The following is a 22476-nucleotide window of genomic DNA, read 5'->3' as shown; positions in this document are numbered from 1 at the left end:
GGTCCGGGTCGGCTTCCTTGGGCGCACCCCCCGCCATCCCACCTTATTCCCTACCGCTGGCTCAGTCGGTGCCGCCAGCGTCGAACCGTCCCCTGCCTGCTGAGGGCGGGATGCCACCGGGTACGTGTGGCGGCCGATTCGGGATTCCCGCCGCTCATGAGCTGGTGCGCCAGCTGCCGTGCGCTGCCGACCATTCCGGTGATTCCTTGAGGCTCATATGGGTGTCGTCCAATCACCATACAACGGCAAGGGGATATCAGCGCGCTGTGGATCGTTGCGTACCTGGAGACAATTGGGCGACGCCTTTCAGCTCCTCCTCGCGGCGCTCAGCCATGACTTGTCCCCGGGTCCCTCCAGCGGGATGCCCTCCTCGGCGTCAGGCCCGCCGCCCTTCATAAGAGGGGAGGGGTTTTCCCCCTGTGAGGGGGCATCTGTTCGGTTTTGTTGTTACAAAAGAGTCCACCGTTGGTGTGCACGGAAGTCTCGCTTCCCCGGGCCGCCTTTTCGTTGTGGCCCTGTGAAAGAGCGGGGCGCGAACGGCATGGGTGCGGTCTTGGGGGAGGGGGGACGTCGTATCGCTTCATCTGACGCCTCTGCGAATACATAGATCAACATGAGAAGCACCCACCGTCATCGCTGAAGCGTTGTGGCGCGATCCTCGAGAAGGTCTTGCGTACGTCCCGCCCCCACAATGACAGACGGAGGGGAAGCCGAAAGTACGCAGTCGTGCGTTGCTGCGAGTCCTACCCCATGCTGGGATACCGGCTAGCCAGCGATGTCGCGTGTGCAGGGGTGAGCAGCCGCTTCTCTCCTCAGTGCTGACGTGGCGGCACAGCCCTCCTCCGGTCAGGTCGTCCGTGAGCGTGGCCAGTCGTCTGCTTGTGCCACAGAGCTGTGTTGGCATGCGCACTCTAGCAGGGGAAAATGCAGCTCCGCGGCGTGTCGTCTTCCCGCGTGGCACGTTACCACTCCCAGTGAGCATCTCATTATCCTGTCCTGTCCCTCTCCGGGCCACCCGCCGGGTAGACCTGTCGTCAGAGCTCTTTGAGGGCTCGTGCGGCTGGTGCTGCTCCTCGGCGCGGAGAGGGGCTGCCAGGATCTTCTTCGGCCCGTTTAGTGCCTCTGCTGCCTAGTCCGCCCCTGCACCTCTCACGCAGTGCAAGAGGCCGTTTGCATTCGCCTGTTGCCGGACCTCGGTGGACCCGACATGCTTGACGGTGGCGGTCTCTGTCGGGGTGGTGACGGGTGAGGCGATGCCCCAAAGCACTCGCTCTGTTCACCTGGTGTATCGTCGGCAGAAAGAGAGGGGAGGAGAGACTGTACGGAGCGAGAGGGGTGTGGGCATTGCAGCTGCCATGCTGTGCGAGCAGAGGAGAGAAGAGACCCAAGAGGTCATCCAAGGTAAGGAGGGGAGGGGGTGGGGTTGTTGGATCATGAGAGCGCACACATCGCAGCCCTGTCCCTGGACCCTAAGGAGACGCCATGACGCGTTTTACCGACGGCTTCTACTTGCCACCCTCTAAAATCCCAGCAGCGTGCAAGCGACCTCGGACTTCTCACGTCACCACCCCGCGGAGATTCTGAAGCGCAAGAGGGCAGAAACGCTGGTGGACGGGGCGCTGGCCGTCCTCTACGACGTGCGCATTTTCTTTCCACGAGGTGTGCAGTGTTACGGTTGTCTTCCTCTTTCGCCCCCCGTCTCTCTGTTAGTGTTCATCGTATATGACCAGGCCCGGGCAGGCGGAGAAGAGTGCGGGGCAGTGGGCACAAAACAACGGCTGACTTCATCCGCTGATGCAACAGACCGGGGAGGCAACGAGAGAGAGAGGGAGAGAGGTGGGCAGTGAAGAGGAGACGTACCCATCTAGCTATAGGTAGGCGGACGCATCCTATGAGGATGCACTAACACATGCATAGTGGTCAGCTCAGTGAAGAAAGCAAACGGAGAGAGCGAACAGAGAAGGCAGAGACACATAGGAGGCACAACCGAGGGACGCAGGAGGGAGCAACGATGCGGTGCATGGGTTGTGTGTACAACACCACGGAGAGGAGAGCCGAATAAGCTGGAGGAGAAATGGGGTGGGGGATGGGATGGGAAGAAAAGGGCAAGCTTGAAGACGGTCAGTGAGGGCGGTGAAGTGAGTTGAGGGAGAATGAGGAAAGATGAGAAGAGGAGGGGGGGGGCGGAATACGAGCCAACACTCCCATAAAGAAAGACGAAACGGCCCTCGGTCTTTTTGGTGCTGCTGTCCTTAAGGTACAGTCGATGCGCATCACCGCTGGGGAACGGGTGACCGTGCCGAGGGGGGGGGAGGGAGGGGATGAGGAGGGACGGCAGTGAGGGGGAGAGGCGAGCGCCTGTTGACCTTGTAATATCGTCTCCATTCGAGTGTCTGGCCTCCTCCTCCCTCACTTCTCCCTGTGCTGGTCCTCTCTCCTCCCGCTCGCTCCGTCCCTGAGTGTGCCTGCAGCGAAGTGCACCGTCCGCGGAGGGGCAGAAGTATGAGCTCACGCCATCACCGCGTGGCGCCCTAACCTAAAAAAGGAAAAGAGGATGCGGATCGTCTACTCGTCATCCTCATCCTTGGATTTGTGAGCCAGAGCCTTCTTGAACATGGCACCCTCGTCCGCGTATACGGCCTTGCGCATCTTGCGGAATTCTTTTCGATGCTGCTGCTGAGCTAGCTCGCCGGTCAAGGTGCCCTCCGCCAGCATCGGCCGCCCAGATTTTGTGATTGGGGCTACGGGTCGCTCAGAGAAGTCCCCAGCTATCTGCTCCTTGATCTCTCTCACCTTGGCATTCACAGCGGTGTCCCATTTGAGCAACCCCTCTTCTTCGGCCTCCAAGTCATCACCATCGGCGTACGAGTACGGTGTCTTTGGCTCCGTGATGTGCATTGTCACGGGGTGCTGTCGCTGATACTCGGCGTTCGCCTCCAGGTTCTTCTCATCCCACTCCACGTGCTTCGAGCGAGACATCGATAAGTGCAGAAGGAGCTGTACGTGTGTAAAGCCGTACGAGTGAGTGAGCGATGGGAGATGCTTAGCGCGCCAGGAAGTTCACGTGTGCCTCGCCGCAATAACACACCGCTTCAAGAGAGAAATCAAAACAGGGGAGGCCAAATGGTAAGAGGATGAGGAGTGCTAACACACGAGCGGACAATGATTTGGGCAATTGTTAGGAGAGGCGGTGATGGCAAGCACAAAGACGCAGGCATGCACCCAGAGATCAGGGAAGGACGGGGGAGAGGACAGGAGGATGCAGTTGTAGCGGCGAGCCTTCACGAGAGACGGAGTAGTGCGCTCGGCCACGCCAGATATTCACGCATACGCACACAAGCAAGTGACACCCGCGTTCGTGGAGGTGGAGAGAGCGGCCCCGCGCACTTGCAAGGCGTGCGAACTGGGGGAGAGGGGGAGGGCATAGATCGTTAGGATGACTGCAGCCCACGCTCTGGCACATGCTCGAGCGGAGGTGGGCGGGTGCGCGACACTCATCTCACCCCGTCAACCTCACACGCGCGCCTGGTCACTCGCACCCTCTCGTGTGTGATTACTCCTCGCATCTCACAGTCAAAGGGTATCCCACTTACCAACGCAATAGGAACGAACACAAGGAACGACCATCACCAGCACAAACCTAGGCAGGCAGGCAGACCGCGACACGACCCCACGCATCGCTAGCGAGCCTGTTTGAACTGCATGCGTGCCACCTGCAGCAGCGCCGGTGGTAGCAGCCGCTCGCACACCGACATGGGCACGCGAGGCAAATCGATGGAGCGCGGCACTTTACCGAGGCTGGCGTACTGGAGCGGTACTGGAAAGCCGTCCCACAAGAGCACCTCCGCCGGCACCTGCGATGGTGTCGCAGGAAAGTCGCCACTACTCCTTCGCAGCGAAGAGGCAAGACCACCGGCGCCACCACTGCCGCCGCTGGTGACGTCTCTCCCGTGACCTGCGACTGGACCGGCCACTTGCGTTCCCACCGCAGCCCCTGCCGCCGCCTTGGCTCCTTCAGGGCCGTCGACTTTTTTCATGGCGCTCTTCCGCTCTGCCAGCCGCTTCTTGAGACCGTCCAGCGCGTGCGACGTTTTGCCGGTCTCCTTCACTCCAGCAGGTACGACAAGCGAAGAGCAGGCTGGCGACGACTCGGCAGAGAGGGGAGCTGTGACTTCTGCCGCGGCACCAGCCTTCGCAGGGGATGACGCGGGTATGCCGTTCATCTTGTTCGCCGACTCTGTCAGTGTGGACGTCCGGAGCAGCGCCTTTTTCACTTCGGCGTCGTAGTAGCGCTTCTGCTCCTCGGAGAGGTGGTCCCAGTGGGCAGACATGGTGCTGAGAAACGCCTTGCGCTTCTCAGCAGATGGGAAGGATGGCGGTTGGTGCCACGTGTGCGGCCACAGAAACCGCGGCACGCCCGCCTTCTGCAGTGCTGCTTCCTGTCTCTCCGTTTCAGCCTGCGCCGTTGCTCGTGCTACCTGCTCCTCTGTCTCCTTGCGCTCGTGGAGGGGGTGTGGACTCAAGGAGAAGCTCAGTCGCGTGCGCACGCTGGCGCCGTCTTCACCACCCCGGTCGCGCAGCTGCAGCTCGCAGTGGCTCTGCACCAGACACTTTGTCGCCTCCTCAACAGACGAAAACTGAACGTACATGATCCCCTTTGCAGCGTCGGTACCAATATAGTGCACGGAGCAGTTCGGAGCCACGCGCCGCAATGCCTCTTCCACCATTGCCGGAGTGCAGCTAGCGGGCAGGTGCGTCAGCGACACCTCGTAGCCCGGCATCGCCAGGAGACTCTCTGCGTAGTGACAGCCGCAGCGGAAGCACGAAGTCCGTTTCTTTGAGTTGATGTTGCTGCACACACCACACGGCCAGTCCTCGTTGGGGGTGTCAGGGGCGCCGAGCACGCTGCTGAGATGACCTCCATGCGTTGCGGGTAGCACCGCATCGCCGAGCACCGGTGGAAGCACCGGCGTCGAGGAGGATGAAGGGTGGTGGTATGGCGGCGGGGCTGAGTGACCCGATGTGAACAAGAGATCATCCCCCAGCACCGAGTCGCTGCGTGGCTGCTTGTGAACGGAGTCTTCAGACGGCGAGCGACTGCGAAGGCGACGGTGACCGCGGAGCGGGCGTTCGTCAGACGAGCTCGAGGAAACGGATGACGAGTACGAATATGACCTCGACGGTGATCGAGAGGAGTCGTAGGAGTACGAAAGCGAGCTGAAGCTGCTCCCACTGTCGTCGAATGGGAGAGACGGCTCCCGGCCGTGCCGGGCACCGACTGGGTCACTCATGCTTCACACCCTTGAAGAAGGATGCGCGGGAGGAAAGGCAAGAGGAGGTGTCACACGCAAGGTGCTCCCCGACTGCACTTTTCCCTCGTTCTTGTTGCGGGTGCTGGCGTAGTCGAGGCAGAACACGTGGCCGCCAATCAGCGTGCGCTCAGGTGGAGCGCGTGCGCAGTTGAATTGGGGAGCTGCACCTCGTTTGGACTCGTCACCACGACGCGTGCTCAACAACGAAACGACAAACAAAAAAGAGAAGCGGCTGTGCGGGAGGGCGAGATGGGGAAGAGGAAGCGCACACGAGGCAAGCGAAGAGAAGGAAGGGAGACGGACGACGAGAACAGCAGGGGGAGGGGGAGGCCTCTGCGTGGACGGTGCAGAAGCGCACGCAGCCGGTGCCAGTGTCCTCCATGCACACGCGCCCTCCCATGCGCGCATATGCCTTGACCACGATGCGAGTAATGCTGATGAAGGAAACAGGCACGGCGAAGAAAAACAAAAGTCTGAGTTGAAGAATTTTCTGTTTGGTCCACAAGAGCGCACGCAGTGGTTGAGTTGAGGGGAGTGACGCGTCGCGTTGTGTCACATGGACACGCACTCCCAGAGACGTCACGGGAGGGAGGATACGCCAACGACGAAAGAAAAGATAGAGAAGCGTGGGGTGGGAAAAAAAGCGTGGCGGAGAAACGCTCAGGTGCGCCAATGGCCGTGAGGACTCGCGTCGCCGCCTACCTTTGAGACGACTGCCACCGCCACGTTGCTCGTCAGTTTCCTTTCGCTTCTTACACATCCGCGGCTCATTGCCACTCGGGTTGCGCACCCACCCACCCCCCTCGCCTTCTTTCCTCCTCTTTCCTCCTCTTTCAGGCCTCCCAGCAGCAGGAGTTCCTGAGCGGGTGCGTGGGTGAGACCAACGATGAGACGCGGTGGCATGCATCCTTGCCAACACGAAAAAAAAATCAGATGTGGGGGAAGAGCCGAACGAACCGGTTTGCCAGCCCCATCGCGCAGTGAGAGGCGGAGAGCGAGTCCATATGCTGAGAGGGACGTGTTCGACACGAACCCGGCAACGCGAGGGGATAGGGGAGGGAGATACGCACGTGGATGATGGAGCCCCGTGCTTCAACTGTGTTTGGCGCAACTAGGCAACTCCCTGTGTCCTCATCTCTTGCAGAATGTGCTGCACCACCTCCTCTGCCTCCTTCTCCGCCCTCTCAATGATGGCTTGTTCCTTGCGTTGGCGCGAGGCTGTGGCGAAGTCGGCGCGCGCCATTTGTGTCTGCTTCACCTTTTCTGCAGCTCGCCGCCGCACGGCCGCCTTGATGGACTCGTCCTGCAGCAGTTCGCTCATGGTTTCGGAGACGGCGGTGGCAACACTGGTGTAATCCTCAGCAGTTAGTGCCGACAGCTCATGATGGTTGGCGGTGCTCATGTCAGAGAGCAAATCCGTGGTGAGAACAGAGACGTGGTAAGCAACCTTCTGCAACGCGGCGGCAGGCACCTCGAAGAGTTCGTTGCCAGAAGTGCCACTCGCCGGGCCTCTTCCCTCCCCTCTGCTGCCTCCATGCACTCGGGCGTACGACGCGGCAGTGCCTAAATCCGTGGAGGCGTCGGTCGCCTTTGGCGCGGCACCGTCACCTCTCCGCCCCGGCAGCGGCCGCAGCGTGAGCATTGGAGTCGTGGGAGGAACCAGCACCCGAGGATCGACCTCGGTCACTGCGGCCGTGTTAAACGGAGAGTACTGCAGCGCCTTGGCGCGCCGCACCATGTCCTCGCGGACCGTGTCGGTCAAAGCGTCGGCGATAGTCCAGAGCTGTTGCTGCGTCACCCAGCATGCCATCCGGAAAGTGCAGCGACCGTCCCCTGGCGCCAAGGTGTCAGCACCGCTGGCGTTGAGTGCCTCAAAAGGCAGGCAGTGCATCGCCGCCTTGGCAACCTCCTCGCACGCCGCATCCCCTCTGAACTGTGCGAGCACGGGATACACAGCGCTCGGGGAGCGCGGCGCAGCATCGTAGGCGACACGCGCGATCTCCTCACAGAGATTTACTATGTCCAGCAGCAGCACCCACGCAAATATGGCGGTGACAGAGCGTGCGCGGGGGACAGAGACGTGCGGCTGAAGCCCCTTTGCTTTCTCTACGCCGGTCACCACGCGGCGCAGCACGTACTTGTCGAGCGCCTCACGCACGGCATTGTAGAGGTCGATGGCGCTCTGCAGATCTCGGGGGTCGAACAAGGGGACGCCACTGCTACCGAGCCCGCCCACGAAGGCTGATGATGAGTCAAAGTACACTTGGGTCCACGCTGCCGCAGACACGGTGTCAGCGGTGAAGTGCGAAGCTCGGCCGTGGCCCCTCGCGCTTCCTCCGTAAGCAAAAGTGTCGGCCGTCACCACCTCGTGGTGGGGTCTCGCCGCCTGCCACGACGATGCCGTTGGACGCTTTGTCGATCTGACCCCCTCTCCCTCCTGCTCACCCGCGGAAGAAGTCCCGGTGCCCCTTGTACGCTCCTGTAAGAGGCCGAGCACGCAGTCCAGCACGACACCTTCGGCTACGCTCTCGCTGTCTCCTTGGCGAGGGGCAGACACCCACGGCAGCGAAGCGGCGGCGGCCGAGGTGGAGTCAAGAGTCGCCCCCGACGCCGCTCCAGGTGCAAAGATGCGGGATCCGCGCGGCCGGACAGTGTCGCGCACCTGCACGGTGGATGCAACCCTGGCCTGATGAGCAGATGTGACAACATCGGCTGCCGTTTCCACTGAGGCCGGTGCGCCGTCAGCGAGGGGGCGACTTTTGCTTTGCGCTTGCTCGAGACGGCTGTATCCCTTCAGCATCGCGAACGCCTTCACTAGTCTCTCCACCGCCTCCGACGCCTCACGGAGCTCGGATGCGCGTGTCTGCTCCGCAGTGGGTCGAGGATGCTCGTACGGCGGGGGCAGCGGGGGTATCTGCTGGACCGCCTCCTTATCTGTGGGACTGGTGCGGTATTGCACCCCACCGATCATCCACCCTTGCTGCGTGCCCGTCGCATCCTTCGCCGCCGCCGCGGGTAGGATGGTGAATGGCGTCTCCGTACCGGCGGCGGCATTGTTGGCTAGAGTTGTAGAGGACCATCCCGGTGGCGGCAGAGCTGGGAGAGAGAGAGAGGCGCTGCCATGCGGCGCTGGTGTCGCTGTCGTCCCTTTAACAGAGGCAGGCGACATTGTGGGAACGGTGGTTGCAGACATTGGTATTGAAGGGACCACTGGCGCAGAGTTCACCGCTGGTGCTGGCGCAAGGGTCGTCTGTGGCTGCTGACGCTGCGGCTTTTGCTGCTGTAAATGCTGTGAGAGGGTACTGAAGACGCTGCTCGCAGCCACGGAGGCCGCCTTCGAGGCCGCCGTTTTATGTGGCAACTCCGCCTGCGGCACTGATGTTGACCGGGAAACTAGGGAGTCAGCAGTCGGCCGCAGCTTCTCTCCCTCCTTCGGATTCTCGCCTCGTGCCTCTCTCGCGGTGGTTAGCATCTTGCCCAGCGGGGTTGAGAAGCCTTCCATTCCCGCTCCGATCACAAGGCTATACGGATGCGACGTTGGCCCCGTCGTGCTTTCAGTGTCGCTGCCACCAAAGGCCACAAAGTGGGAGAGGGCCTCGAAGCCAACGCCCTTCAGCCCTCGACGGCTATGGTCGGCATCGTCGCTGGAGGTCCCTACGAATTCTCCCTGAGCAACGCTCGAGGCATCACGCGTGGTGGGGTTTTTAACCCTGGCGCTGTCACCTAGACTCGCATTCCGCTTCTCCCTCTCTATTTCGCCGACCGTCGCGTATGGAGCGAATCCCGGCGGCTTCTCAGATACCAACGCGTTGTGCGCAGACGAAACGGACGACGCGTGTAGCTCGTTCTCGCTGTCGCCCTTCAGCGCCGATGCGGGCGAAGAGGTGAGTGTCGGCACCGGTACCGGTGCCGGCAGTGGGGCTGCAGGCAAGGGTAGAGCCAGATACCGCGCCGTCGGTGACAGTGTTGCGGCGGAGCTCAAAGTCAGCACGTCGCTCATTCCCTTGCCGCCAGAGACGGTATCACCTACGTCGCCAACGCTGCCTTCGTCGCCAGCGTCGACTGAGTCATCTGAAGTGGCGGTGGTTGAACTGGTGCGCACCGAAATGGTCTCTTCTTCCTCATCCGTCGCCGTGGTGGCACTCTCGAAAGAATCCTCGTAGTGCTCCATTGGCACAATCGGCAGCAGCTTCAATATTCGCAGCGTTGTCACAGTATGCGTAGTTGAGTCACCCCCTCACCCAGTCGCTATGCCTGGCGCCGGCGCAGCACGCGCAACAAGCAAACAGAGGGAAGCGTACCCTCACAGGTTGGTCTAAGTCGCCCACTACGCCGCTGCGAGGGGAGGATGGGCACGGAAACAGCTGTGTCTCCTCCAGAGCCACTGCAACCGCGGCAGCTTCCTGCCCTCCTTCAGCTGAGTGCCTCTTTTCTCCGGCCTCTGCGTACACGCTTGTGAGTGAGTCTATGCGTAACTCTCTCTGCGTCTACGGCAAGGGTCGGCGAGAAGCGAGAAAGGGGAGGGGGGTATGTGAAGAGAACGCACGCCCCCCTCCTACGTCGCTACCGCGGCCCTGCGGTGGCGCTCTATGTGGCGAAACGTGCGCTTCTTTACTGTGAAGGTGTGCGAGTGTTCGTCTTCCGGCACTTCACATCTGCTGTTGGCTCGTGTGCGCGCAGGTGTAGCGGTGCCGCGCAGACGCGTACAGACTCAACGAAAAAGTAGTTGAATCGTGAAGAATGGACAGGGGAAAAGTGAAAGAGGATGGATGGGCTTGCCTCGTTGCCGGCGGTGAAGCCTCAGGCCGAGACGCGCACAGAGCATCACGAGGGTTTGTGGCTCATACGTGCTGGTCAAGCAGTAGCGCAACGCACGCCCCCGCCCCTCTGCCGCCGTGATGATGCCGATCTCCCTGATGAGCACGTTAGGTGGGACAGACGAGTAGAAAGAAGTGGCACGGGCAGCCAACCACCACGTGCTTCACAGCGGTGACACTGAGGTATAGGGCCTTGCGAGCCCTGTCCCGATGACGCGCTGCGCGTGCGAACAGGACATTCTGGCATGGACGCCTTCGCTGCCCACTCTCACAGTCACACTTTTACGCAGTCGCCTCGTCTCTTTTGCCCCCTCACCTCGCTTGACCCTCTGCTTTCTGTGGTTCTCAGGCATTCTTCCCTTTTCCATGTTACACGAAGTGATGTGAGTCGACGCCCCCGCTCCTTAGGCGCAGAACCAGTATGCACAGAGGGGGCACCGCGCGCGCATGCCGCTACGTGCCGCCTCGCACTTCCCCTCCCTCTTCACCCACCTATCCACCCCTGAGGAAAAGTGTATCAAGGCCGCTGCCACACATACACACAGTGGCCATCACCGCGTCTCGCTAAGATATGACGCGCACCTGCTGAGATAGCTCCAGTAACTTCTTGAAGAAGATGTCCAGCATGTCGGTCATGCGGTGACCGGCCATGGTGGTGTGGGCGACCTGCGAGATCCAGAAGGACAGCGGCGGCGGCGGCAGCACCTTTGCACCGCTGGCCTTGTCTTCGATGTACACAGTGAGCGTCTCCGCGCTGTGGGTGCCGTAAACTTCGCAGAAGGCGATCCAGTACTGGGCGGACCGTTGCTGTTGCACCGCCTCGCTCTCCAACTCCTCCGCAGTGGGGGCGGCGCGCTCCAGCGTGTTGCCCGCCAGCTCCTCTAGCCACGTCAAGGTGCCATGCTGATCCCGCGTCGCCTCATCCCGCTCCTCCGCGTCCGACTCGCCTCCGTCAGGGAAGCTCGCGCGATCGCTGGAGTAGACGGAGCTGAACGAGCTGGACGAGCTGTGGCGAGGCGACGAGGAGGACGAAGAGGCCGAGACGGCGCGAGAACCGCTACTGCTGCTGCTGCTGCCCGTCAGGTGTGCTAGTGGGTCCTTGTGCGCCCGCTGTGTGTCGGCGGTGCTGTCGCTATGAAAAGACGACGACGACGTGAACGCACTAGACCGGCTTCGGCTCCCAGACGACGAGGAAGCCGCCATGAGCAGGGAGGTCAGAGAGGCAGCATCGTCGGCATCGCTGCTCACAGCACCCTTCTGCCGCGCGACCGTACCGGACCCCAGCGTCGCACCAGAGGCAGTGACAGACATCGAAGAGGCATACGAGGACGGTAGAGGCTTCTGACGGCAGTGCTTCAACAGCCGCTCCACGTAGAGAACCTTGACGAGGGCATCGCTGGCGAAGCGCAGAAGCTTTCGCCGTGGCGTCGGGCACTCGTCCAGCAGCAGCTCGTGTGCGTAGGTCAGCCGTTCACAGCGGGCGAGGTAATGCAACGCCGTGACAATGAACATGAGGGGCATAGCCACAAACTGCGTGAGCGTGCTCGGGTGTACAAAGTCGGCAAAAGCCTGCGCAAGGCGCTGTCGCAGATGCTCGCGCACATTCGTGTGAGAGGTGAGTCGGCCGTTGGCCAGCAACACGCGGCGCAATGCCTCAACGTCGCCGCCGGTTCCCATCTGCAGCCCGAGCAGCCGCACCAGTCGCGGCGGGTACTCGCTCAGAAAAGCCTCCACCCCCTCTTCCATGGTGCGGCGCACGAACTCGAATACAGCGTGTGACGTGTGCACCTCCCGTAAGGCCGCACTGACATCAGCGCACTCGGCCGGCGAGAAGGACACCGCGAAGCTCTTGGTGATGGAGAAGGCATCGAGCAGGTTGGCCACCACGGAGAGCTGGTAGAGCACGGTCTGCTGTTGCGTGCGGGGGTCGGCACGCACCTCGAACTCGGCGTTGTAGTGGCAGCGCGGGCACTCCAGGTGCGTCGCGTCGAGCCGTTGCAGCAGCGGGCTGCGGCACCGCGCACAGCCGTACATGTGCTGCCCTTGTCGGTAGGAGGGCAGTCGGAGAAGATCTGCCACTTGGGCGAGTGGCAGCAGACCTTCCATGTGCGCCCTCGACGCTGCACTGTAGGCGCGGCCCATGCGCATTTCCTCACGCTCCAGCTGGAGGTGCTGCGGCGGTAGCGTGAAGCCCTCGTAAGGGGGCCACTGCTCCTCAAGACAGCTCATCATGGCGGTCAGCACTGACTGCGCCAACGCTTCCAGCGCCTCAGCGAACGCGCCGTCGTCGTCCCGCCTCGAGAGCGCACGTCCAACGTCCTCTCCCTCAGCCGTTCCCTCGTCCTCCGCGCTGTCGCTGTCGCCCTCAATTCCGCCTGGCGTGATGCCCAGCAACGTCGCCAGCGCTTCCAAGGCGGCCTTGCTCAGGGCGAGGCGCCCATCCACAAACCACAGCTTCTGCAGCCCGCGCAACAAGCAGAAGCCGACAAACGGGCGGTCGCAGCCTAGCTCCGTCGCGACGTACGTTGCCTCCAGGGACGACATGGACTTGAACAGGGAGACCGGAGTGAATAGCAGGGCGTCCTCGAGAGGACTTCGACTGGGCAGCGCCGTGTCTCGCGTCCGACGTCGGGCGGCAGCTGGAACGCGACTGGTAAGATAGGTGCGCAGCTTCAGGTACGAACTGCTCTGCAGTAGCGTCCGGAACAAGTCGGCGGTGCCGGCCTGGTAGCAGAGTAGGAGCACCTCCGCTAGGAACCGCGGCGGCGGACGTTTTTCCAGCACCGGTGCGAGAAGCGGCTGCAGTCGCTGACACATGCTCTGGTCCAGCGTGCGCACCTCCGATACCGTGTCGCTTTCACTGACTGCCTCCTCGCGGGTGCGCAGGACGTGGGTGATCACGAGATGGGCTGCCTGCCGCGCCGCGTCCACGAGTTCTGCCTCGCATGCGTCCAGCAGACTCACGTCCTCCCGCGCGTGTGCGCTGGGAGCACCCCCGCTGGGCATCTGCAGCGGAATCGCGACAGACGCGCGCGACTTGTGCGCTGCGTCCTCGAAGCGGCGCCCGCGTTCGCGAATCACGTCATCCTCGTTGTGAAGCAGCAGGACCGACTGCGGGATCACAGTGTAGAGGTAGGCCTTTTCCTCCGGGTGCGCGCGCAGGACACGGGCCGCGATCGGGCACTGGGCCTCGCACACCTCAAGAGCGTATTCCAGCCGGCGACTGCTCGTCAGAGTCTCCTTCAGCGCCGGCCGCGACTGCTGCAGAGTCGCCTGCTCATCTGTGGCGAGGCTCGACCCATCATCCGGTAGAGGGACTGCGCACGGATAGCGGAAGTAGCTGCGCGTCTGATGGCGCTGCTGCCGGCGCGGGTCGCTAATGTCGGCGATCTTCTTCTGCAGCCACGACCTCTGCAAAGCGTAGGCGAAGACAATGTGCTCGGACGTGCCCCACGTGGCCAGTCGGTAGATGCTCACCGGCCGCAGCTGCCCGTAGCGATATAGTCGGTACGTCGCCTGCACGTCATCTGTCGGGTTCCAGCTCACGTCGAGGAGGATGCAGTGACTGGCCGCGGTGAGCTTGATGCCAACGCCACCCGCGCGGACGGAGCACAGCAACACACGGCACGCGTCATTGCTTTGAAGCTCACTGATGCAGCGACACCGCTCTGCGTCAGAGGCGGCCCCAGTCAAGGATGGTGCCGAAATCCCCTCACGTGCCAGCAACTGCCCCATCAGTCGCAGGTGACTCAAGTATTGCGAGAAGATGACGACCTTCTCGCGCTGCTCGCGCACAATGTGCACGGTAAGGTAGAAAGCAAAGCTCAGTTTCGGGGACACGGAGACATCCACGCCGGTGAGGGCCGCCGCGGGCAGGGTCGGAGGCGCCGCCGGCGTTGCATCCTCATCCTCGTCGTCCCCGTCCTCCTCGCCGTCCTTACAGGAGGCAAGGGCGGTGCCGCTGCTCGGCACCTCCAGTTCCGATAGGGCGGGATGCAGGCATATGTGTGACGCGACGTGGTGCAGCCGCAGTACCGAGTCTCCCTTTTCTCCAGCGGCGACCTGCGTGTGAAAGTGCGTCAGCATCGCCCTGTACGCCGCCTCCTGCGCTGCGGAGAGCCTGAAAAAGAATAGAAACTCGCGGCGCGGCGGCAGGGTGGCCGCCAGGACCTCTGGCCCGCAGTGGTGCGCCGAGTCGGCGAAGTACCTGCGCAACGACGCCACGCACCGCTGCATCTCGAGAAACTGCGGGTACGTGGCGTCCACGCACTGTCCTCTCTCGATCGGTGCGATGAAGTGCTTGTGAAAGAGCTGCGTGTCAAGCTCGCGGCCGGTGATGATGGACTGCATCGTGTTGTACTCCTCGAGGTGGTTCTGCAGCGGGGTGCCCGTGAGTGCCAGCCGAAGCTGGATGCTGCGGATGTGCTGCGTCAACGCCGTCACCAGGTTCGAGCTGCTACGGCGTAGGCGATGAGCCTCGTCGAGGATAACGAGGTCAGCGGTCTCAATGATGTCCAGCAGGCGCACCTCCTGGAAAAGCGGAAGATGGAGTCGCAGGCGATCGAGAAGCGACCACACGCGGGGCCATTTGCTGGTGGGGTTGCTGCCATACTGCGTCTGTGCGTACTGCAGAATACGCTGGTACTCCTCGTAGCCTAGCAGCAGCAAGCCTCCTTCTTGATAGAAGGAGAGCAGTACGTCCTCGATAGAGCGGCCCCCGGTGCCACGGTGCGTTGCACTGAGGGTGACGCCCATCGCACTGGGCACGTAGGAGTTGATCTTCATAGTTCCCGCATACCGCGGCTGGATCCACTCCGAAATGGATGCCTGCCAGTGCAGCACGCAGCTGCGAGGGCACAGGACAAGCACACGAAGTGCAGGGCACACGGCACCTTTTAGCGCCAGGCTTGCAGCTGTAGCTGCAGAAGCGCTCCCAAACTGCCGCTGACGCACTCGCTCGCGCTTCATTGCCATCAGCAGCGCCTGTGCCTGGAAGAGCAGCACGAAGGAAAGTGAGGTGAGCGTCTTACCAAGACCCATCGAGTGCGCCAGAATGACGCCAAACACTTCTTGATAAAGCCGAGTGCGCTGCTCAATCGTGGAGGAGAAGGTTCGAGCAGCCATGCGCAGCGCACCGTCCAGCACGAGACGCCTCCAAATAAATTCCAACGCACTCACCTGGTGAGGGCGCAGCACGCTCTCCATCACCGGAGGAAGCTCCAGCGCACCATGTGGAGGCCTGCTGCCCTCAGCGCCGCCGCTCATGCTGCTGCCAGCATTGGTGCCGTTAGCGCTCATGCCAGACTCGTGGCACACGCCCTCTTCGGGGATCAAAGGAATCGAAGATGGGAGAGGCACACAGCCGCAGCAATGCACGAGCAACACACAGAGCGAGGAAAGCGCAGGCCAAGTTTGCAGAGATTCAGTGCAGTATTACTTGACAATGAGGAGAGGATCGGAGCGGAAGCGAAGGAAAGCCGGAAATTGGAGGTGGGGGTGGGCGTGCAGTGCCCGTCTAGTCTTCCCTCCACACCGTCTCTCCGGCACGTCCGCCCCACCACCCGCTCTATGCAAAACGTGTACGGGTGCGTGGTGGGGAGGGTGTGTGTATAACTGTCTATGTAGATGCTGAGCAAGTGGGAGGAGGGAGTAGAGAACAGTGGACACCGGGAGGCACAGCCGTCCACACACGCGTATACATGGAGAAGCCCCTATGCACTGCCTAGGCCCCAAGAGAGAGAGGGGGCGGCATTTATTCGGAGGGGGTCGAGCTCCGCCTGCTGGAGGAGCTTGACGGGAGAACACGGCGGCAAAGCGGCAAAGTCGCAACGCACACGTGCGAGCGGGCACAACAGAGCCGTGAATGGCCACCCTCGCCGTCGAAGCATTGCCACACGCGTGCGCGGTGAGGCGCTCGTTGTGTCGTCTGCGATTCAGTTTGCCGGTCTACCTATGAGATAGAGACAGCACGTGCAAGCCCATTCCTTCACAAACGTGTACACGCGGCTTATGCGTGAAACTCAAGGCATCGCCGAAACACAGCAATAGCGAAAGATGGAGAGGCAGGAAGGAGAAGCGCATATGCACAGCGCGCGCACGTTCATCAGGGCCTGTGATACAGCGACAGCGAGAGACAACGTGTCTTCGGAGGCGGAGGGATGAGAGGGATGCAGGGGGTTCCGCGGCCCATCACACCCTCCTCGTCTCTCCCTACCTTCCCCCACCCCACCCCTAGGAGAAGTCGACACCTTCACAGGGACATTCCAGATCTGGACGACGTGAAAAGAGAAAAAAACAGAAGCGTGAAGCGGCTACATCGCACACGAGCACCAAAATGTTCGTTGGTCCCCTTCTGCAAGCGCATTCATTCTTACGGGCCCTCTCTCCGTCCCGAGTCGATAGCCCTGCACATCATCTTTACCGATGCGCATCAGTCCTGATGTCGGCGCGCCTGTGCGTGCCGCGCAGCCGCCTGTAGCTGCGGCCCGTAGTGCCGAATCAGCAAGTAGAAGGTGAGCGCAAGAACGATAAGAGGCAGACACATCACCACGACACATGTGGCGTAGGCGACGGCGCCAGGGACGAGGTCTGCAACGCCAGAGGTGTACTCGTACACGCTCCACGGTGCGGCCCACAGCGCGTAGTAGAGGACCGCGAAGGGGTAGAGAATGACGAAGCCGATGACCCAGTTGCCAATGAAGCCCATGATGATGTCGGAGAAGCTCTCCGCTTCGCCGATGCTGAAGAGGGAGGAGTACCAAGCGTTGTCGTAGCTGAGCGATTGCACGGTCTTGATAGACTCCGAGATGGTGTTTTTCTGCTCCTGCGCAAAGTGCAGCGAGACGACGCCGTAAAGCGGCTTCAGCTTCGCCATGATGAGGCGCTCTTGCTCCTTCAGGGCCTTCACCTCCACCAGCGTTCTGCGGTAATCCTCATCAAGCAAGCGTATCGTCGCCTTGTCCTGTGGCCGTGTGTAAAAGAAGCCCTGCTTGGCACGGGCAGACTCCAATGCTGCCTGCGCCTTGTAGAGTTTGTTGTACGCCCGGGTCATCTCGCCCTGGCGGAGGATGTTGACCTCTCGCTCCCAAAACTGGATCTGTTCATGCTTTTCACGCCTCGCAATGGCCTTGGCGTCCTCGCTGCTCCCCCACGCGTCCGCTGCGCTTGCGCTTACCAGCAAGCAGAGGAGCAGCAGCAAGGCCACCACAGTCGTAAGTCGTTGTCTTGCCATCATCGCACCTTTCTCGTTAGCGTGTGAGTGTGCACCTCTCCGACAACGTTTGCTATCACGTCTGCCTGCCTGTCCGTCTGTGGGTGCACGTTCGTTCCACAAAGATGTACACGTTTTTGCAGGCACGGTCACGGCTCCTTGTGCATCACGCGCTCGGAAACTCAACTTTGATTTTTCGATTTTGTGTTTCTCCCGCGTGCATGCGTAGACGCGGGTGCGCGCAGGGCGGCCACGTGCCCAGGAGCGGCGTGCCCCATCGTTGGGATGGGGGGAGGAGAGGAGAGGAAGAGTCCGAGCAGTACGATAGTACGGGTGGTGAGAAAAGGCATGGTGGCAGAGAACCGGCGTGCAGCATGCGCCGTAGAGCGGAGCATGTGAAATTGATGCCGCACATGTGCGTGCGCATCACCGAAAGTACTCCTTCAATGGGCTCAGCTTCACGCGCACGCACACATGCAGTCCCTACTAAGTGGCAGGCTGAGTGCACGTGTGAGAGAACAAAGAGGTGACATGCACAAGTGCGGAAGCCCTGCACGAGACTTGCGCCCACCACCAAAGATGGGACTGCCAGGTGAAGACAACGGCGCTATCACAGGTGCTACGCAGCAGCAGTTCCGCACCGCTACCACGTGTCAGCGCACGACAACAGTGCGTAGGCGCTCAGAGGCAGGTACCAGCCCGCATCTTTCGTTGGCGAGCCCCGCACGCAGCACCTGCATGTACTGTCTTGCTCTCGCAACGCTACGTTTACTCGGCAACCGCCTGCCGTAGAGTTGGTGACTCCGTGGGGATGGATCGGTACGAGCATGCAAGCGTGTGCATTGTGTGTGTGTGTGTGTCTGTGTGCGTGTCTGTCTGTGACCCTTTACGCTGTACCACGAGTGCATCCCCTCACCTGCCCCCCAAACCAGAGCACGGGACAAGCTCATATACAAGAAAGAAGAGAAGGCCAGACGAGTGCGTATGGATGCATATAAAAAAAGAAAGCAAAAGACTTACCCGAGCGCATCCATCACACACACAGACACACACATGCACCCGTGAGGGGGGGGGAGAGGGCCCACTCCTGTGCGCGTACCCGAGGTCCTGCACCCACCGAGAGAAGAAACAGGGGATCAGCACGTCCGACACACCACGCCTATTCAACCAGCACCCGACACTCTACCACATACTGCCCATCCACAGTTGCCATCTGACAAAGCGGGTTTGCACCGCCTACCTTTCGATTCTGCCCGCCTCCGGTTTCCACAGCTTGCATTCCATATGCACCTTTCTACTCCTCGTGGATGATGTGTGCTTGAGAAGGGGTCTACTTGCCGACGCTCACAGCGTCCCACACCTTGCGCAGATAGGACCCGTAGGCGATTAGGTTGCGCGTGTTGTCCTCCACCATGCCGCGCTTCATCATCGGCTCGTACGTGGCGTTTCCTTGCGCGCACGGCTCCATGACGGCGGTAAAGACACTACGGTTGATTTGGCGATGCGTCCAGATGAGGTTGTCGACACGTTGCCGCAGAGCCTCCAGTTGCTCTGGCGACACACTGAGTTGCCCCTCCTTCGCCTTTTCTGGTGTCACGTCGCCCGGATTCACCCCGAACAGTTCGCAGATGGTTGGGTGAGCGTGCTTGCCGAACCACAAGACGATGACGGCGCCGACGTTGATGAGGTAGACGCCCTCGCGGTGCACGCACTGCTCGGACGAAAAGATGGAGGCCGGCAGCTGGTTGACGTCCTCCTCAGGCGCGTACACAACGTAGGTCCACGTCACATACCATGGCACCATCGCCTCAATGGGGCACGACATCACCGAGGACATGGAAGCGACGCGCTCGTCCGGCGGAAGCGGGCGCACCGTCGCGAGGCCAGTCGCCGCGCACCGGAAGAAGCCACAAAGCAGTTGCGGAATGAAACGCATGCTCTCCGGGATGAGCAGCTCACCAGCGCCCGGTCGCACTCCCTGAGACTCCATTTGCTTCAGTGCCGCCTTCCACGCGGTGGTCAGCTTCTCTGTTATCTTTTCCTGCGCCTGCGGGAAGGGTCCGTTGACGGCCATGTCGACGCACATCTTCGAGAGAAAGCACGACATGCCGAGTGAGTTGATCGAGTTGATGACCGGTCCAATGGTGGCAGACACCGGAATCTGGACTGTGTGCACGCGAATGCGGCGCTCCCGCGAGCGCGTCGTGTAGACGACGGCAAACTGCACGTATGCAAACTTGGCGGCGTAGTTGGGGCCCATCTTGAATTCGATCGAGTAAGAAGAGTCCTCGTCGGCAATGGGCAGCACAAGTAAATCTGGTACACGCACGTGGCAGTGGCCATAGAAGTTCGGCACAATGAGGCCCTTTGACGTGCGCACCCGCAGCGTGCAGTCGAAGGCGGTGAAGCGCAGCAAGGACCGCTGCACCTGATCCGCCATGCCGCTCATGGTCACGGCCGTCGCGCGATGGATCGAGCCGGAGGTGAAGCGCGCGAGCGGGGCGATCGTCGTCAAGTCCACATCCTTGTTTGCACCGACGAAGAGGTCGACCGAGATGGCGCTGTTGGAGCACGCCAATGCGCGCTGTTTGTACCAGTCGTTGGCCGCCGCACACATCGTGTACTCCTTCGGCTGATTCGACAGCTTCGCCGGATCGAAGCGGTGCTTCAACTTGCCATCCCCCTCCGATGGGATGCTCGTGATGCTGGCGAGAATTTTGCCTCCGTTCGCATCCAACATTGTCACAGCCGCCGCCAAGGAGGGGCCGAATGCGCAGCCGACCTCCTTCGTGGAGGCAAACACTTTTGGAATGGACTCGAGCGCCATGCGGAGGAGTTGATACGACTCCTTCACAGACACTACCAAGTCGCCCGTCGGGCACGGGAGCTCGACCTTCTCGAGCTTGAAGTCATCGTTCACGTTGGCGATATCCTTGACCGTGTCCGGGGACGCCATCATGCGCGGCGCGCGCAGGGAGGAGCGCAAGTTGAAGAAGTAAACAGTGCTGTCGTAACCCATGATGGCCATGTACAGCGCGTCGTCGTTCTTCATAGAGTCCAGAGCCGCCAGGGCCCCGCGGCACATCGCCTCCAGCAGGCCCGAGGCCACAGCAGAGAAAGAGCAGTCCAGCATCAGCAGGAAGACGGGCCGGCGCGGGGGACGCTTCAGGAACTCCGGCGTCGCGTAGAAGTCGACACTGCAGTTTAGCAGCTCCGGGCGGCTCATGATGTCCTCCAGCTGGCCAGTCTGCGGGTCGACGTGGCTGAAGTAGGCGCGCGGCGTCACGTTTATGTGCTTGCATAGGATACACTGCCACCGCGAGCCGTCGTTGGCCTCGGTGAAAGTGGTGAAGGGGTTGATGTAGGCGCCGCAGGCCTTGCAGCGGATCATGGCGTTGCCCTTGTCTGACAGGTCCACCTCGTTCAGCCGTGGCTCGGCAAAGGGACGAAAATTGATGCCGAGCGGTAGGCCGAGGGAGTCTGCTAGCTGCTGCGTCTGCGGGAAAGTGCCCATCGTCGGTCGAATGCAGAGGCGGCTGGTTGGCGTGATGTGCACCGGGGCAGGCATGCGCTGCTGGAGGTCCTCTTCGATGTCCTGCGGCATCAGACGCGGCACACTTGGGTGGTCGAAGAAGGCCCCGGGTTTGGTGCTGCTCTTGCGCAGCTGGACCTGAGTTACGCGAATAAAGTCGGGGTTCAGCTGCTGCGGGTAGCCGGGCATACCGTACGGCTGCTGCTGCTGCTGCGGCTGATGCATCGGTGGCTGATGACCATACGCCGCAGGCGGCTGGGCATAGTTGCCATACTGTTGCTGGGGAAGCTGAGGCGGCGCGTTGTACTGCTGCTGTGGTTGCGGTTGCGGCTGCTGTTGATGCTGCGGAGGTGGAGGAGGTGCGTACGAGGAGTAGCCCTGCTGCGGCGGCGACGCGGCGTAGACGTCCCCATACGGATTCGCCTGGCTGTACGGGGACACATAAGACGGCTGCGCCGGCTGCTGGCTGTAGGGGCCGCTGCCCCCCATAGGGGGGTAGCCCGCAGGTGCACCTTGCTGCTGCGGTTGATGCGAGGTTGGTGGCACCGGTGGCTGTTGACCATACCCGAGGGCGGGGGCCGTGTAAAACTGATTGGGGTCCTCAAAGGTGTGGTGGAGGTTTGGGGGAGGGACCGGCTCCTCCCTCGGTTTGGCGGCCGCGGCGGCCGTCTGGTTTCGGTACATCTCCGCGTACATGGCACCGGCGGAGTACATCATCCTCTCAAACAAAGAGGGGGTGCGCGTTGGTTAGGGGATTTCAGCGTGGGTTCCCCAAGGATACGCCTGTGCGTACGCGTGCCAGGCCGAGGTGTTGGGAGGGAGGGGCAAAAACGGTCGCTGGGTGGGCGCCGATAGGCAAATCTGGGTTTATGTGATTCACACACAGGTAAAGATGTGAGAGGTGGCGCGTTTGCGGCCGGCCTTGACGGCAAAGAGGTGTCGGTGGGGAGGAAAGGAGCGAGGGCGCACACGCTAAAGACTCGCCGACTGCGGAGGCAAGCAAAGCCGAGCAACTAATACACCAGCTGAGATGTCCCACACGCACACGGAGCGAAAGACCACAAGGAGAAGAGGTGCACGTGGGTGCGTGTATGCGAGTGTATCCGAGGAGCGTGCACGCAGGGGGAGGAAAGGGAAGACACCAGAGCCGCAAGAAAAAAGTGAAGGAGAAGGCCTGCAACGATGAAAGGAGAGGCAAGGTCGCGCCAGTCATTTCTCCCACGGCATGTCCGCCGGCGATGCACCCTCGGTGCAGAGCACTGCCAGCCTGGAATCGCCACGGCTCCTGAGACGGGTGTGCGACCGCAGTTCCAGACGCAACCGTGCTATGCACACCGGCCACCAAAAAAACACACCCGGCACGTTGCGGGCAGGGCGGCCAGTAGATGAAATGAAGACGACGACGTGACATGCATAAAGTGCAAGAGCGTCGGGGTGACAAAGATCAGGCAACAGGCGACGCCCACCGATCCCCTGTAGACCTCACGCACCTCGACTCCTTCAACGGGCGCGGGCTTTGCCTATGCTCGCGTGTGCGCAGATGTGAGTGTGTGAGAGAAACTCAGCCCCGCTGTGAGGCGCAAGTTCGCCGGTGCGCAGAGATCA

At 61.5% G+C, this 22476-nt stretch overlaps 6 protein-coding genes across 6 annotated transcripts; all 6 read right to left on the bottom strand.

Moving 5' to 3' along the window:
- Positions 1–2565: 2565 nt before the first annotated feature.
- LMXM_08_29_0170 (conserved hypothetical protein) lies at positions 2566–2979 on the bottom strand (the record flags this gene model as incomplete). The annotated part of the gene is made up of 1 exon (XM_003872497.1): positions 2566–2979. The coding sequence occupies one exon, from the start codon at positions 2977–2979 to the stop codon at positions 2566–2568; it is 414 nt and encodes a 137-aa protein (XP_003872546.1).
- A 701-nt stretch (positions 2980–3680) lies between these two features.
- Positions 3681–5291, bottom strand: LMXM_08_29_0180 (conserved hypothetical protein; the record flags this gene model as incomplete). Its single annotated transcript, XM_003872496.1, has 1 exon — positions 3681–5291. The coding sequence occupies one exon, from the start codon at positions 5289–5291 to the stop codon at positions 3681–3683; it is 1611 nt and encodes a 536-aa protein (XP_003872545.1).
- A 1132-nt stretch (positions 5292–6423) lies between these two features.
- LMXM_08_29_0190 (conserved hypothetical protein) lies at positions 6424–9483 on the bottom strand (the record flags this gene model as incomplete). The annotated part of the gene is made up of 1 exon (XM_003872495.1): positions 6424–9483. One exon carries the CDS (start codon positions 9481–9483, stop codon positions 6424–6426), a length of 3060 nt encoding a protein of 1019 aa, XP_003872544.1.
- A 1210-nt stretch (positions 9484–10693) lies between these two features.
- On the bottom strand, positions 10694–15427 carry LMXM_08_29_0200 (conserved hypothetical protein; the record flags this gene model as incomplete). Its single annotated transcript, XM_003872494.1, has 1 exon — positions 10694–15427. The coding sequence occupies one exon, from the start codon at positions 15425–15427 to the stop codon at positions 10694–10696; it is 4734 nt and encodes a 1577-aa protein (XP_003872543.1).
- A 1132-nt stretch (positions 15428–16559) lies between these two features.
- On the bottom strand, positions 16560–17363 carry LMXM_08_29_0210 (conserved hypothetical protein; the record flags this gene model as incomplete). Its single annotated transcript, XM_003872493.1, has 1 exon — positions 16560–17363. One exon carries the CDS (start codon positions 17361–17363, stop codon positions 16560–16562), a length of 804 nt encoding a protein of 267 aa, XP_003872542.1.
- A 1306-nt stretch (positions 17364–18669) lies between these two features.
- LMXM_08_29_0220 (putative protein transport protein Sec24A) lies at positions 18670–21588 on the bottom strand (the record flags this gene model as incomplete). Its single annotated transcript, XM_003872492.1, has 1 exon — positions 18670–21588. One exon carries the CDS (start codon positions 21586–21588, stop codon positions 18670–18672), a length of 2919 nt encoding a protein of 972 aa, XP_003872541.1.
- Between the last annotated feature and the right edge of the window lie 888 nt (positions 21589–22476).

This window comes from Leishmania mexicana, chromosome 8 (assembly GCF_000234665.1).
Source record: "Leishmania mexicana MHOM/GT/2001/U1103 complete genome, chromosome 8".
In the NCBI taxonomy this organism is placed as follows: Eukaryota; Euglenozoa; class Kinetoplastea; order Trypanosomatida; family Trypanosomatidae; genus Leishmania; species Leishmania mexicana.
Note: the sequence above shows the minus strand (reverse complement) of the source record. Positions and strands in the feature narration are given on the sequence as shown.